This window comes from Xenopus laevis, chromosome 1S (genome assembly GCF_017654675.1).
Source record: "Xenopus laevis strain J_2021 chromosome 1S, Xenopus_laevis_v10.1, whole genome shotgun sequence".
Taxonomy (NCBI): domain Eukaryota; kingdom Metazoa; phylum Chordata; class Amphibia; order Anura; family Pipidae; genus Xenopus; species Xenopus laevis.
In genome coordinates this window covers 111,699,564-111,716,559 of record NC_054372.1, presented here as the reverse complement: position 1 = coordinate 111,716,559, position 16,996 = coordinate 111,699,564, and the positions used below count along the sequence as shown (strand labels likewise).

At 36.1% G+C, this 16,996-nt stretch overlaps 1 protein-coding gene across 1 annotated transcript in view; it reads right to left on the bottom strand.

The window, feature by feature from the left end:
- Positions 1-2,296: 2,296 nt before the first annotated feature.
- The window catches only part of tek.S (TEK receptor tyrosine kinase S homeolog), a 55,736-nt gene continuing 41,036 nt past the window's right edge, over positions 2,297-16,996 (bottom strand). Inside the window, exons 14-23 of the mRNA XM_018243789.2 lie at positions 16,359-16,516; positions 14,525-14,735; positions 13,249-13,359; positions 12,735-12,925; positions 11,072-11,185; positions 8,013-8,083; positions 7,047-7,087; positions 6,271-6,367; positions 5,686-5,785; positions 2,297-3,031 (exon numbers count right to left, since the gene is read on the bottom strand). Coding sequence (XP_018099278.1) covers positions 2,957-3,031; positions 5,686-5,785; positions 6,271-6,367; positions 7,047-7,087; positions 8,013-8,083; positions 11,072-11,185; positions 12,735-12,925; positions 13,249-13,359; positions 14,525-14,735; positions 16,359-16,516 — 1,169 coding nt within the window. The 3' untranslated portion in view covers positions 2,297-2,956. The remainder of the gene's footprint in view (positions 3,032-5,685; positions 5,786-6,270; positions 6,368-7,046; positions 7,088-8,012; positions 8,084-11,071; positions 11,186-12,734; positions 12,926-13,248; positions 13,360-14,524; positions 14,736-16,358; positions 16,517-16,996) is intronic.

Sequence of the window (16,996 nt, the reverse complement as noted above, 5' to 3'; positions counted from 1 at the left end):
TGGCAACTAGGAAGGCAACCTTCAATGTAACCACTTTGTATCAATGGGTACTAGAGGTTCAAATGAGGGGTGTTGTAAGGCCTCAAGTAATAGGTTAAGGTCCCATGGCAGTGTAGGGTCCCTATATGGAGTCTAAGTTTAGAAGTGTCCTGATGAAACATCTTTAACCTCCTGTTTGGCTCCCCATTCCTTTAGGGTTGATGAGCGGAGACTTTTACTGAATCCAGCAGCTAGGAATTCTATAATGTCTTGGACCTTGCAAGTTTGCCAGTTGGTGTTACGCTGTGTGAACCAGTCCAGAAAAGTTTTCCACACTCTGTAGTATGCTCTAGCCGTGACTGGTTTTCTAACCTGAATGAGGATTTCTATAGCCTGACTAAATTAGCCCTTGGTAGTCAGGGTTGCAAGTTCCAAGCTGTTAAATGAAGGGTGTGTAATCTTTTGTGTAGTATGGAACCTTGCGTGAGTAGGTCTGGTCTGTTGCTACCTGATTTGTGTACCATGTGCTGTTGGGCCAAGCCAGAACGATTATAATTAAGTGTTCTCGTCTATTTGAGCTTTTGCTATAAACCTGGATATTATCAGTATTGGGGGATTGTGTACACCAACTTTAAGTCCCAAGTTATCACCAGAGCATCCAGGAATGCCGCTTTTGGGTCTTTGGTTCTGGAACACTGGTAGTTTGTGATTCCTATTGGAGGTGAGCATGTTGATGTTTGGTCATCCCCACCTGATAACTATCTCCTGAAAGACTTTGGGGTGGAAGGACCACTCACCTTGATCTAAGGAATGCCTGTAGTAGTACTCCTCCCAGTTGTGTATGCCAGGTATTAATACCGCAGAGATTGCTGATACAGTCACCTCCATCTAACATAGTAGGTGGGATATTTCTGTCAGGGCAGCCCTGCTGCGTGTGCTGCCCTGCTTGTTGATGTATGCAACAGTGGTGGCATTGTCTAATTGTATGCTTAATGGTCTGGACTTCAGTATGTGTGCCCACTTGGAGACAGCATTGCGTATTTGTTAGGGTACCTGTGCAGCGGGGTGGTCCGCCGCACCATCGGCGGGGATGCCCGCCGCACTTCCCTTCTTCGTAGCCGCTCCAGCGTGTTTCCACGGCGCCGGCTTCTCTATAGGGCGCGCGCGGCTCGCCTCCTTCCATTTAACGGCGTAGGCGCGCTGACGTATGACGTTAGTGCGCAAAGGCGCGAAAGCCCAACGGTGGTCACACTACTGGTGAAGCCGAGCCCAGACCAGGGTACTTGGCACCTGTTCTGGTATTGGGTGCCGGCCGTGACAGTATTGCCTGTACTTCCAGTATGTTGATGGGTAGTGTCACTTCCTGGCATGCCCAGCATCCCTGGCAGATTCAGGAACCAAGTTCAGCAACCAAATAGACTGGCATCTGTCATCATCCTTTACCATGATACTAGGGCCCACACACTTGCCATTGTGAGAATTTCCTGGTCCCGTCCATGAAGAAAGGATGTGTCTTGTGTGTGGTAAAAGGGGTATCTGCTGGCTCAGGTTTTGCCAGTCTTTGTCCCAAAAGTGGAATGGTTTCAATGAGGCTACCATATAACCTAGCAGTCTGAGGTTATTGCTGACACTGTATTGGGCAAAGTTTGCTTTTTTGTAATTTATAAAAACATCTGTGTGCAGTACTGTGTATCGAAGTCTGGTCTTCAAGAAGTCATCTAGGTACTGAATGATTGTGATCCCTGATGTTGCCCATGAGTAGATATAATTTTGTGAACATTCTTGCTGAGATGCAAAGCCCAAAGGGTAGTGAAACCACTGTTTGTCGTTTATCATTATATGCAGACTTTCAGCTTTAATTCAGTGGGTTGAACAAAAAGATTGCATAACAATGTGAGGAACTGAAGCCTTTTTTAACACAATCACTTCATTTCAGGGGCTCAAAAGTAATTGGACAAATTAAAAAAATGAAAATAAAATGTTCATTTCTAACACTTGGTTAAAAACCCTTTGCTGGCAATGACAGCCTTAAGTCTTGAACTCATGGACATCACCAGATTCTGGGTTTCCTCCTTTTTAATGCTCTGCCAGGCCTTTACTGCAGCGGCTTTCAGTTGCCGTTTGTTTGTGGGCCTTTTTATCCGAAGTTTAGGGGCAGATTCACTAAAGGGTGGAAATTCAATTATGCCTATTGAAACTTCGTTAGAAATTATAAAGTTGAATGGACGTATACTTTAGGTTTGGCAGAATTCCTTACTTGCATGGGGATCAGCAATAAGGGAAAATGAGGCAGAGGATTAATAAGCAAAAAGAACACTTTAACATGAAAAAGAACTGGTAATAGATTTATTTTACAGTCATTTATTTCAATGGGGGGAGAACATAATTATATTGTTTTTGTTCAGGACGTTAGACCCCCTTTAAAGAACATGCTTAAAGCTAAGAACACCCTTGTTCTTTTCTTTTTGAAAAAAAAGAAAGCTCACACAATTGTTATAATATAGAAAAAAATCATTTCTGTGTTGCTGTGCTTTTAGTCAGTAGCTGCTTTAATAAATATATTTTCTACTCTGTTGTATAAAGCTTATTTCAGCAACGACATAAAATAAAACAAATAGGGAAAAATGCGAAAGCAAAACGTTGTGAATGCTGAATTTGTTAAATGGAGAATTTACAAGCACGCCATTTTCAAAAACATCAACACATCATTCAGTTTATCAAATTCTCTTGTTACTATTAAGAGTAAACTTTGTTACATGTATAAGGCAGTATTATAGGATTCTATCAATAAAAAAGTTTGCTTCTAAAAGTTGAACTATTGAAGCAGCTTACAGATACAAACATATTTACATAGTGATAAAAATATATGCTCATTTAAACAAAGTATCCTACATATCTTCTATACACCGCAAAAATACATTTTAACATTTCCACTCAATGAACTGGACCGACAGATTGGGAATGCGCTGTATTAAAACTATGCAGCCTCCTCAGCAGAACAGTCAATCCCAGCATACGTGAACTTTTCATAGAGTGTTGTATTCACATAAGTCTATGAAAAAAGAACAGTGAAAATAAATAGGTTAGGAAATAAATAGGGCAGCAATTACATTTTAAAGAGGTGGACCACCATTTTTAGAGGGTTATTTATTAGTGTTATTTTTGCTTTTTAAACTTTACCTGATAGATCTGATATTGTGATATTGAAATATTGAAATATTGGTGGGCCATCACTTGGAGGTGAAGTCCCTTTTTTCCTTATACATATATATTCTCAATTTAGTTGTGGACACTCCAATTTGGTAAAGCCACTAATGACCTATTTGGGATATCTTGCGTGAACCCAACTGGTATTTCATTTATTACATTTTGTAATTTATTAAACTCAGAGGCTGCTAAAAGTCCAAAAAAAAGTACTCAATCTCAAACCTGCCGAGGTGATAAAGAAGTCAATGGCAGATGTTCCCGCACAATTGGAAGATATTATGATCTGCGTTGGGTTTGTATAATAATCAGAACAATTTGTGGTTTTCAGGTGATAATCTGGAAAAATTTGAGTTTTCGGGGGCGTCAAATCCGAAAAAAATAGTACAATTCAGATTTATTTTTTTTATACGATTTTATTAAGTCTTTTTTTAGAATAAATTTATTCGACTTTGGTCAAAGTGGTTTGAAGAAAATAGTGAGAAAGTTTTGGATTTTAGGAAATAACCCTCTTAGTATGTTATAGAATTGCCATTTATAACATAGTAACATAGTAAGTAAGGTTGAAAAGACACATGTCCATCGAGTTCAACCTTTTTTTTATTTTTTATTAACTACCTGCCAGTTGATCCAGAGGAAGGCAAAAAAAAACCCATCTGAAGCCTCTCCAATTTGCCTCAGAGAGGGAAAAATTCCTTCCTGACTCCAAAATGGCAATCAGACTAGTCCCTGGATCAACTTGTACTATGAGCTATCTCCCATAACCCTGTATTCCCTCACTTGCTAAAAAGACATCCAACCCCTTCTTAAAGCTATCTAATGTATCAGCCTGTACAACTGATTCAGGGAGAGAATTCCACATCTTCACAGCTCTCACTGTAAAAAACCCCTTCCAAATATTTAGGCGGAACCTCTTTTCTTCTATAAGCATCTTTCCAATTGGCCTTTATTTTTTTATAGTTTTTTTTTTATTATTTGCCTTCTTCTGACTCTTTCCAGCTTTCAAATGGGGTTTACCGACCCCATCTAAAAACAAATGTTCTGTAAGAGTACACATGTATTGTTATTGCTACTTATTATTCCTCTACTTTCTATTCAGGCCCTCTCTATTCATATTCCTGTCTCTTATTCAGATCAATGCATGGTTGTTAGGGTCATTTGGACCAGCAAGCAGATTGCTGAAATTGCAAATTGGAGAGCTTATGAATAAAAAGCTATATAACTCAAAAACTTCAAATAATAAATAATGAAAACCAATTGCAAATTTTCTCAGAATATCACTCTCTTCATTATACTAAAAGTTATTTTAAAGATGAATAACCGCTGCCTTGCATTTCATTTCTCACCATATCACCAAATCTAAATAGAAACTATAGAGGTCATTTAGAATTCTGCATGTTCTCTCAAAATTAGGCATTAGGGGAAAGATAAATTGATTCCTGACAAATTAACTCCACTGAGGCAGAGTCTGATAGTGAGTGAGTGAATAATGTGTAGAAAGTAGACACCCCATCACAGCAATTTTTAGATTTTAATACTTTGGATCCTTAGGGGGGTTATTTATCAAAGTCCGAATTTATCTCAATATTTTCTGCAATAAACTCCGATCAAATCTGCTCGGGTTTTTCACGCTTATTTGTTATTACATTTTTCCAAAAATTTGCTTTGCAGTAAAAAATCAGATTTTCATGTTTTCTTCTGGAATTTTCACCTGAAAACTCAGAAAACTTGGGTATTGCACGAAACCCAGCGCACATCAAATAATCATTGGGACTTCTCCCATTGACTTATATGCAACCTCGACAGGTTTGAGATGCCGGATTTTCAGATTCTGACTTTTCCATCCTCGGGGTTTAATAAATTCCGAAACATTTGTGATTTTTTAAAAGTCTGATTTTATATATATAAAAAAAAAATCATGAATTGTTCATGATTTTTACATTCGGAATTTAGTAAATAACCCTTACAGCCACGTGACTCAAAAGTCAGGGGCAGGAACTGAGTCATAAAGCCATTATGAAAATAAATTAGCCCTTAAATAATGTATAATTTTATATTGCTAGTCCTATGCATTATCAGGGTGTCCTGAGTAGTCAAACCCTTTTAAAAGAGCTCTTCCTGTAAAACAATTATAGTCAAAACCCATAATAAATGTTGTGTATGGTGCATTAGTAGAAGGCACGTAGGTCTACTAAAGAGAGCATTTACAGTGGTATATTTTATTCTGTCCACTCCTGCCAAGAGAAACTAACCTTGTTGTTCAGGTATTTCTGCTAACATTATAACTGTAATCTTGTTTTACAGGTATACGGTCTATCTATTTGTTATCTATGTTGCACGCAAAGTTTTTTCCCCTTTCATTTATAACTGGTTTTTATTAGACTTAAGATACAGTGATTATGGAAAGACCACTTGTCTAGAAAAACCCAGGTCCCAGGCATTCCCATTAACAGATCCCATTCTTGTTTTTCTGTAATATTCCAAAAATCAATGTGTTCTTACCTTTCTTTCTTCTAACATTCGGTTAAGGGACACCACAATTTTAGCAAATGATGGTCTTTCATATGGTTTCTCACGCCAGCACTGCCGCATAAGGTCGTACCTTTATTTTCAAAGAAAGAATTAAGCATAGATGGCAATTCAGTTGCAGCTGGTGTATTTTAGCAGTGCAGTACCTAATTCTTCACTAAACACTGTTATGGATCAGTCAGTTCTCATCAATCAATATCAAAAATAGTTTTTTTAATAATAAAAGTACCAAAACTTAGTGTATATGATCCAATGGAAATGAATTGTTCTTAATCTAAAGCACTTCCTTCTAGCACTTTCGTACTATGGAATTTGCTAATTCAAACCAATTATTCATTTGAAATGCCAAGAATTTAGATCCCTAACAGCTATGGACAATGATATATATTAACATTTATGTCTGTTACACTTATTCTGAAATAAACTCATTGCATTAAGTCTTTGCTGGTGTAACATTAACAACTGATGAGCCATTGACATTAAACCTTGGAATCCTAAGTTAGGATATGTCTTGTATATATAATAGCACCACATATTATTCAGTAAATATGTGCTTACACTTCATCATCACAATTCAGAGGCTGCTCAAGTCTGTATCCTTGTGGAAGCTTTTCATAGAGTTCTGCACACGTCAGCCCACAATATGGTGTGCCACCTAAAAGGCAAAATGTCATTTAATCACCATTAAATGGTAGTTAAAATGATGCATTTGCTGCATATACATACTGTAGATAGTGAGACAAGTTTTAATCTTGCGAATGATCCACATAGGGATCCATTAAAGTATTTGGGCTTTAAATAAAACATTTGTACTTCACTTTCAAAGCAGCAATGAAGTTTGGGTTTAAATCAGTAAACAGAGCTGGTGTTTGTGTTTATTTATATTTATTCTGCAGAGGCTGAGCACATTCTTAGATAGGACAGCTTTTCTAAACAGCGGTCCAACTACTATGTTCAGCCACAGATTTCTAAGGGAAAAGGTGATAGGAGGATAAGCATTTTATACCCCCTGCTGTTCCACCTGATTTCAGCATCAAAAGACCGATGTGCTATAGACATAAGAGCTGAACTTTATCAAATTAATAATATGAGATATTTTACTACTTCTCTTAACTGATAGTAGGGATATCATAGTCATTAGGTCATAGATCATTTTATAATCAAGCCTGTTCTAAAAGTTCTAAAATCAAGCGTTGTTAAAAGTGGCATTTGAATTTAACCATGCTTCATATTTAAGATCTTTTACATCTTTTAAACATTTTCCACTTATTCACGCAGCTGTGTTTTGTATTTTCTCATGTGTTTAGGGACCTAAATATATGGAAAGCACTTACCAAGGCTTACAATTTCCCACAATAATACTCCAAAGGACCATCTACAAAAATATATTCAGAAAAAGAAAATCATTAATTTCACACAAGTGAAACATATTAAGTGACAGTCAACATAACTAAATATGACTTAGTGCAAAATTGATAAAGTGTTGAATAGCCATTAGGCAGTTCAGCCATTAGCCAGTTCAGTGGTGCCAGATATATTTTGTGTATATGGAGAAGTTTGGAAAGTTAAAATAGGAAAAAAACCATCATGATTTATATTGTAGACATATACCTATGGGGGTGCTTGGGGCAGTCTACAAGAGGAGATTATTAACTGCTATTTCCTGCTGATTAGAAATTGGATTTTATCATTGCCTTTGGGGGGCATAAAAGCCTCCTGCACTCACCATGAACTATAAAACCTTTTTATACTAAAAGTGTGACAAAAGCCTAATAAAGTAGGGTGCGCATTAGTGATGAGTGAAATTTTTCATCATGAAAATGCTGTCCAATTGTCACGCGTCAAAAATTTTTTGTGCAATTGGTCACCCATTGACTTCAATTCATTTCATAAAATTTTTGGCATTTTGTGAATTTTCACAGAAGCAAAGCAGGTCAGATTCGCCCATCACTAGTGCTCAATTAAAGATAAATTGTGGCATACCTAAACAGTTGTTGTGAAACCAGGAAAGTCTCTTTAAGTACACACTAACTAATTCAAAGTGAAAATTCTGCAGGTTTTGTCAGTGTCTTAAATTACCTCTTTTTTCTCCCAAATGTATTTATTTGAATTTTAAATCAAAGCAAAAATATACGTTAGTTCAAACATTGATTACAAATAAAGGACGTCTTTTATAATGTAGATGTGAGATGTTTTACAGTAGCTAATGGCCGTCACCTTATCAAAATTGTCCGGGTTTTTGAAACTGAGTTTTTGGGAGGTATTAAATTCATGTGAGCTAAAGGTCTAAAGTTACTTACACATCACTGTTTGATGTATAGACACTGTAGTTCAAAGACTCAATTGCCATCCATCGAACAGGAAGCCTTCCCTGTGAAAGAAAGATATTCTTTAGCTAATCCTTCTCAAGTTCCTCAGTTTGTTTTTTCACATTAGTGCTTCTGTTTGACAGATGTTTGTGTTGCTGTTCAAAGCAGTAAGACCAAACTTTACTCACTCTTAAATTATATCACCAGCTCACCTCAAAAATATACTCTGTATGTATCAGAGTGAGCTGAAATAAAGTATCTTGTCTTAGTACAGAACAACTGCTGGGAAGTTTTTTTTCTACCAATCAGATTATTCTGTACTATGAAAAACTTTCAGTCTTGCTCTTTATTTCTCTTAATACTACAGGATTTTTTCCTCCTGTTTTACTTTCTTTAAGTAATATAGAGTCATTATACTATAGATTGAAGTTGCAATTGACGCACCCTTTTACTACAGGTGGGTGCAAAGCACAGGATAAACAGAAATGTTGCCAGTTATATACTACACACATGGGGTTCTGCCAAAAAGTGATCTGAATGCTTGTGTTGGCTTAAAGTATAAGTTAAGTTATTGATTATTGCATTCACAGGCACTCCCCTGTGTGCCCAGAGAATGCTTTGTGAATTTAGTGGAAGCTTAGGGGACTCTGACAATGAATAGTGCAAACATCACTCCGCATTTGAAAGATGCTATAGATTTATGCATGACAGCAGTATCAATAATTTTTTAAGAACGTGGTGAAAAAAGCATGCAAAATTCATGGGCTTTTGCTCAAAATTTTTTAATACTTTCACCTAGAATTTATGTAGTTAATAAGCCTTTCAGTCTTGCCTCAGCTGTTGATCTCTCAATCACTCTGTCCAAAACCAATAGTGCACTGAGAAACACGTAGTATTTTCTCCTAAAACAGCTGTACATGTATTAAGCGTCTGATTAAATCATCTTACACAGGATCACTGCTCTCCCAATAACCATGAGCTGTGCATTGATGTCCATCTCTCTCTCCGTTCGTTTTTTTCCCCGAGGAAGATCACTATGATGTGATTGAAACGTTGGAATTTCTTTTGTTTGTCTATTAAAATCAGTCACTCTAACTGAGCCTGTTGAGTGCACGGCCGGAACTAGGGGTAGGCAGAAGAGGCACCTGCCTAGTGTGCAACGAAAGGGGGGCTCTGGGCAGGTACCAGTCTTCTGTCTACCCCTAGTCCATGTTCGCGCTCCCTCTCCATTCCCTACCAGCTCCCTCCCCTCCAGCTTTTTCCCCCCTCTCTCCCCTGCCCTCCCTCTCCCTTGCCGAGCTCACTGCTTCGGTTTTCCCCTCCCCTCCGTCGCTCTGCGCATGTGCACTCAAGCACAGAGGGGAGCGCAGTGGCTGGCTGGGTCGCCTAGGGCGCCCAGTCTGCTTGGTCCGGCACTGGTCGAGTGTGGTATTTTTTTGCAATTTTGTACACATTTTAACTGCACTAAGGCATGCTGTGTTTATATATATATATATATATATATATATATATATATATATATATATATATATATATATATATATATATATATATATATACTCGGTCCTATACTGGAGCACAACATTCAAGCGAATCAACTGCCTGGGTGCTGGTTAAAAATCCATACATATACACCAATCTCAAAAAACCGCACCACACAGGACTTATGAATGCCAAAAGTGATAAAAATATTTATTCGACGTTTCGGTTCCAAATACGAGAACCTTCCTCAGGTGGGGTATATATATAAAAGTTCAAAGAAAGCACTTACGGCATTGATCATCAGATGAATTTCAAAGTGTATTTATTCTTGCATGGTGCACCCTGCAAGAATAAATGCACTTTGAAATTCATCTGATGATCAATGCCGTAAGGGCTTTCTTTGAACTTTTTATTGATTTATTGGTCAGCACCCGGCGAGAATATCTTTGAATGGTGAGTGCCGCTCCATCCTGTATATATATATATATATATATATATATATATATATATATATATATATATATATATATATATATATATATATATATATATATATAATTATGCATGTAGCTGGAGCACTCAAATCATTTAGGTAATTGCCTGGGTGCAGGTTAACTTGAAAAATTTATAGAGCAACAAAAACCGCACACAAAGGACTTGTATAAGTGCAAAAAATAATAACCAATTTATTGCGACGTTTCGGCTCCTGTACTTGAGCCTTCTGTACATGAAGAAGCCTCAAGTACAGGAGCCGAAACGTCGCAATAAATTGGTTATTATTTTTTTCACTTATACAAGTCCTTTGTGTGCGGTTTTTGTTGCTCTATATATATATATATATATATATATTTATATATATATATATATATATATATATATATATATATATATATATATATATATATATATATTGCAAAGGACTAACGTTTCGACCTGTCCCCAGGCCTTTCTCAAAGTGCCAAACAAAACACAGAACTGCCTTAAATGTAACAATATAAATAAAGGTTATGTATTGTTTTAACAGCCTGTGTAAAGTATGGGAGATTGACACATCGTGATAAATATTTTCTCAATTTAGTGATACATATGTAACATGAATAACATTATAGGCTTAGGCCACAAGAATGTTCAAGTAATTAGATATAGAAAATAGAAAGTTACTATGTGTCGTGTTTTTAACGAGTGTTTATAGAATGAATTGTTACTAGATTGATATAATAACTATGGGATATATTGTGTCTAATTTTTAACTTGGGTTTGTGATGAATTGTTGGCAATGTATGTTTTATTGTGGGCTGTGTAATTAGTGACTGTGTAATAATGATCAGGTGAAACTGTTCCAGCTGCTGTTTCCGCCAGTGTGTAAGCGTTTCTGTGATTTGTTTGGCACTTAGTTAGTCCTTTGCAATAGAATAATTGAGAGTGCGGAATCTTTTTGCAGCGAATAGAGACTTTTTGTTGACTCTGCACCAAGGCATATATATCATCTGTATCGTGAGTGTCGGCATATATATATATATATATATATATATAAAGCAATATTTCTATACACAATGTCGTTTTCTTACCATTGTTTTCTTTACATAAACTTCTTGTCCTCTGGATAAACCAAAATCTGCAATTTTTGCTAAAAAGTTTTCACCAACTAAAATATTTCTTGCTGCTAAATCCCTGTGAATAAACTAGGAAAAAAGATGGTTAAAATTAGGAAAACAGATTATGACAGACTTAGATTGAAGCACACTATGTCAGTCAAGATCCTCCAAAGGCCCAGCACCTCGAATGAACTCGAATGACCTTGAAATTCGATTAGTATCTTTATTTAAGAAAAAACTTGAATAAATAAAACTCAAACACATATTACCAAGCCAAAAACTCGAATCTAATTCAAATCGAACTCGACTAAACTCAAATTGAGTTTTTTCTCTGAAAAAAACTTGAATGTCAGGAAGACTATTAATATCTTCAAATGGGTCACTGGACCTCTGCCATTGCCTTCTACATGAACTAGACAGGTTTTAGGTGGCGTACTAAAAATTTGAATTCAAGTTGTTACCAGGGTCAAGGTATGATACATTTCAAATTTGAATTTGAGTATCGATTATTCCCCAATTTGTGAGTTTTGACCAAAAATCCAACTCGAAAATCCGAATTTTCAATTTGAACCAAAATCTGCCCCTATATGCTAAAAATTTAAAAGAATTTCAGCAGCCCACCCGCAGCATGTTTAAATCTTAAATAAGATACATACTTCCAGCTTCTCTGGTTACTATGCAGCCATACAGAATATATGTCTAAGCATAACTGCAGCACGCTGACAAACATACTATCATATTTACATTACAAATACTTTTCAAATACATTTACAAATACTTTTAAAAACGTTGGCTGTTTTTTTTAATTCAATGTGTAATGTAAATTTTTTATTTTTGGGGTTTACATCCTCGAAAACGGAAAAATTATCTTGCAGGGGTATATTCATTATTCATTATTATGCCCCATATAATGTTTTAATAATTCAGATTAAAAGTTTATCCGTTCAGTAGTACGTTGTCAGAGGTTTGGTGGATCTGTAAGCTGAAGGCAGTTATATTTTATCTTTTATCTTAACTGGAAGCCAATATACTGTATGCTGTCCTATGTGCAAACTTTATCACCCCTTAAACTTTATAGTCATAGTGCTACAGGGATTCATTTAAACAGTCCTGGCCAAACTGGTACATTTTATATTTCACCCTTCTTTGGGCCATTTCCTTATAAGGGACTTGCAGCTGAATACTTGTTCCAGGCAAATTATTCAATTTTTTCTTTTGGGCAAACTATGAATTGTAGTACATATTGACAAATTAAATTATTGAAATGAAATGAATCCTGGTATTATATCTGAAGTACAGGAAGGCCATCTTCTGTACAATTCTTATTTTATTTTAAAATATTGAACAGTTTAATTAAGGTATGTTGAAGCAATTTATAACAATCTACTCTGTAAATTGCTACATAAGTAGTGCCAACATTTATGTTGGCACTACATAAATAATAACCCATTATAAATGGTCCATATTAGTGTGTTGCATTTCATAGCAATGGTCATCTGGTGAAGGGCTTTGTCTTATTATGCCATATTCCTTTGCTAGATGCACCCGTAATGAATGAACACCAGTTAGTGGAAAGTTTATTTTTAATCTACTCTGTCAATGTAAATTTTGCTATATACGTAATGTAAATACCTACCTGCTTTTGACTCAGGTAGTCCATGCCACGGGCTACATCTGCAGCGAAGCATAACAGCTGCTGTGAAGACAAGGTAGAAGCTGTGCTATTGGCTATAGCAAATGCTGGGTCAGTTTCCAGTACTCTACTTTTTCGTAGAAAGTCAAGTAAGTTGCCATGGGGGGCATATTCAATAGCCAGATACAGGTAGCCTAAATAAAACCGTAAATTACATGTAGTGAGCATAGGTAGAAAAATGATTCAGTGTTGTCCTAATAAAAATCAATTACTTAAAAGGCTTGGTTTTAAAAACTATTTTATTTATATAACAAGCATAAAGGAAGGAACACTTTCAAAAGTTAACACCTCCACTTGTACTCAGTGTACCCCCCTGTACCTACTCTCTCTCTTCTGATGGATATGAATGATGTGTAATTTCTGTAAATGTATAGGTGCTATATAAATACCAGGACAAAATAAATAAAAATGACTGCATGGTAACAGAAGGTTGTGGGGAAAAAGAATATAAACTCACCTCTGTGTTCACATGCTCCAAGAAGGTTTATAATATTTGGGTGACTTCCAAGTTTAGAAAGAACTTCTAGTTCTCCTGCAAAATCTCTGTGATCATCTTTAGATGCATATTCTGTTGAGACCAGAATAGAAGAAATATGTCAACCCTTATTAAAAGCTCACTGATAACGAAAAATGCATTAACTGATATTCAATTCTTTGAATATTTTAAAGGACAAGGAAAGGCAAAAAAATAAAATCCCATTTTTACTTTCTTTAATGAAAAAGAAAGCTATCTCCAATATACTTTAATTAAAAAATGTGTACCGTTTTTATAAGAAGCCTGACTGTATGCAGTGAAATTCTCCCTTCATTTACTGCTGTGGATAGGAATTGTCAGATGGTCCCTAACTGCTGAGCAGGGAAACAATCATACTTATGAACAGCAGGGGGAGCCCCTACCTTACTTACCAGCCATGCAGAATTCAAGTAGCTTTGTTTATGACGATCCCTAAGCAGCCCAGACCACATTGAGCATGTGCAGGGTCAGGGTCAGGCAAAGATGTTTAACAAAGTTACAAGATGACAGCCCCCTGTGGCCAACTTTGAAAGCATAAATAATTTTTTTGATTAGGCTTGTGGTGCAGTAAGTTTATGTTTAGTATACAAAATACAGCATTTCTAGCCTTATTCTATTTTAGACTTTCCTTGTCCTTTAAAGTTAAATGTATTTTTTATTTTATCCAAGATACGATGATAGATTTTTTAAAATCTTGAATCTTTATCAGTACAATTAGTCATTTTATTAGTAGATAGTACTGAACCTTTTCAAACACAAATAATTCCCTAACTATTTCCATAACCATTTAAAACGTGCTAACCAATTCAAAGGTAAAACAATTATACTCTATGTTTACATCTGGTGGTAGTCTTCACCTAGACATTAATGACCTTTTAATGTATTACTTTGTATTACTTTGTGACTAAGCCCTATAAAAGTTAATTTTGCAGGGTCAAATTAAACTTGGATTTCCCAGTTTGACACTTGATAAACTGGCCTATGGCTTTCATATGTATATTCTGGATTTCTTTAAATAAAGTGTCAGCTGTCAAGTCAAAAATAGATATGCCGGCAACTTACAAGGCAGGTGAATACAATACAGTTGTGCATTGTATATACTGTTTTATACAGTGAAGCAATATTGACATACAGTGGTCCATTAAAAGGAACAAGGTGCATTAACATAATTTTGCAAAATGGCAGTACCAACTCTGCTTTACAATATAAAAACACCTACCTTTCATTCTTTTGATTGCTGCATCCATTCTCAAGCCATCTTTTTTAATACGGGCTTTAAGAACCTGACCAAAGTTCCCCTCTCCTATCACATCTTTGAATTTAATATTGTGCCATTCCAAAACAGGATAATCCAAAGGATCTGGGCTGTTCTTTGCTTTCCGTATTTGGTTGAGTGAACCAGAATTAAACTGTACAACAGGCTCTTCTCTCTGGAAGGAGAATTTGTAAGCGAAATTGGATCAGATTAACAAATTAGGCAGTATTTAGTACTATTCTAAAGCTTAATACCTTACTGCACTGGATTAGATGACTCTTGATTTTGAACTGTGGAGACTAACTGGAGTTCCCTAAGTAGGGCTGGGCCAACACATTACAGCGCCCAAGGCAAACCCCCATCGCCCCCCCCCCCGCCTTGCTTGACACTTTCTTCTTCAGCTCGAAGCTCTGGCTCCAGATTTTCTGTGTAAAGAACATCAGTTTCCTGCACAGTAGAATAAAAATCTGTGGCTTGAGGGGTAGGCAAGAAGAAGCAATGCTAACTGTGCCACCTATGTTCAGTGTCCTAGGCAGCGGTCTCTTCTACTTACCCCTAGTTCCGGCCCTGTCCCTAAGCACACTTGCCCTTTTTGCCCAGATTAATGTGCTTATGTACAGTTAAAGAAAATCAGTTATGATCAAGCAAATGAGAGGATAAGGCTTATGTTACTGTAAAATCACAATATAATTGATTATTATAATATTAAATATATTTCTGAGCAACTTTACAATTTATAGTTATTTGTAAAAACATTTGCTATTGAAAGCAGCATTTGCTTAAAGTGGACCTGTCACCCAGACACAATAATATATACATAATAAAAGTCCTTTTCAAATTAAAATCCAATTTCTATTTTTTATTAAAGCATTCATAGCTGTTATAAGCTAATTTAAAATTCTCAGTTGTCAATAGAATATTGTCTGCCCCTCCTCTATACCTTAGGCATAGAGGTGGGGCAGATAACTACTTTCACATTCCATTCAGCACTTCCTAGATGTCACTGCTCTCCACATATTCCCCCGTTCTCTTCACCATTTAATTGTGTAGCCAGGGCATTGGGATGGACATCTGGTCACTCATTCTGGTGCACAAACAAGATTCTGAGATGATTCAAGGCTTGCCTTAATAATAGTGTGCACAAAATGGCTCCTGCCTGCTTGCTATAATTATGAGTTCCCAGATTGAAGGAAACAAGATTCAAATAATTTATATAGTGTAATTAAAGTTAATTTTGCTTGACTAATGTGATAAAATAGGATTTTGAATATTTTTTGGGGTGACGGCTCCCCTTTAACTTTGTTACTTGAAAAGCAATGTTGCAAAGTTCCCCAGCAAAGACAGGTCTGTTAATCAGCTGGTTTGTCTAAAGCTGGCCATAAACCTGCAGATGTTATCCTATGTCCGACGAACAATTGTATGTTGCAATCTTCCAACCTACAACTAACCATTCAGATTAAATAAAGTAAAATTAACAAATCAGACAATGTTCTGGCCATGAAATGACAGACAGCGATTATACAAAAGTTATGTCTGACAAATAGTAGTGATCACCAATTGATATTATCAGATAAGCAATACATGCAGAGATATCTTTAGCCAAAATAAATCTTCTAACCTGTCCGATCGACTAAACGTTCGCCATTGTAGGAAAAATGTCAGTACAATCCACACATGGTCTGAAAATCTTACAAAACTTAATCTTTGTGACTATGGCCAGCTTTGCAAAGTTGCTTAGACTTTTTTCTTTTAATAGGCAAAAATTTCCTTTAGATAGAAAAAGGAAAGCTCGGCTTACCACTCCATTTTGGAAAGCTTGTGCCATTCTGTTCTGAAAGTTGGCTCGTTTCAGTTGTAGCATGATGATAAATGCCAGTAGAATAGTCAGGCAGGTCATTCCAGCTGAGCCTAAGATAGCGATTAACAGCATATTTCCATCTTTTGACTCATGTACTCCTGCCAATTATGAATAGTATTTTAGAAAGAAAGTTGGAAAATATATGAAACAGAGAAACATGTGCAGTGGTTCATGCTGGGAACTCCCTTACAGAAAGACATACTAAACAGCAGAAGTATTGTGTAATTCAGTTTTCTTTTAATCCTCCAAATGCAACTTTTTTCAAAATATGATGCTATAAATTTTATATTATATTATTATATATTCATTCATTTAGTCCAATTGGAATACACCGGCTAAATCATACAATTCTGCCTAGTGCCACCAAAAAAAAAACATGACGCAAAACAAAACTAGGCATTACTCGGGAAATGCAAAAAAATGTCCACTGATGATGTTTCAGTCCATCAATTTCACCTACATTTTGACCCAACCACATACCAGGCTATTATATATGGTCTTTTGATCTAAACTGCATTTATCATTTACATTTTTGTGAAAATATTTTCAATAAAGCAATTTTATTGCTGTAAACTTAA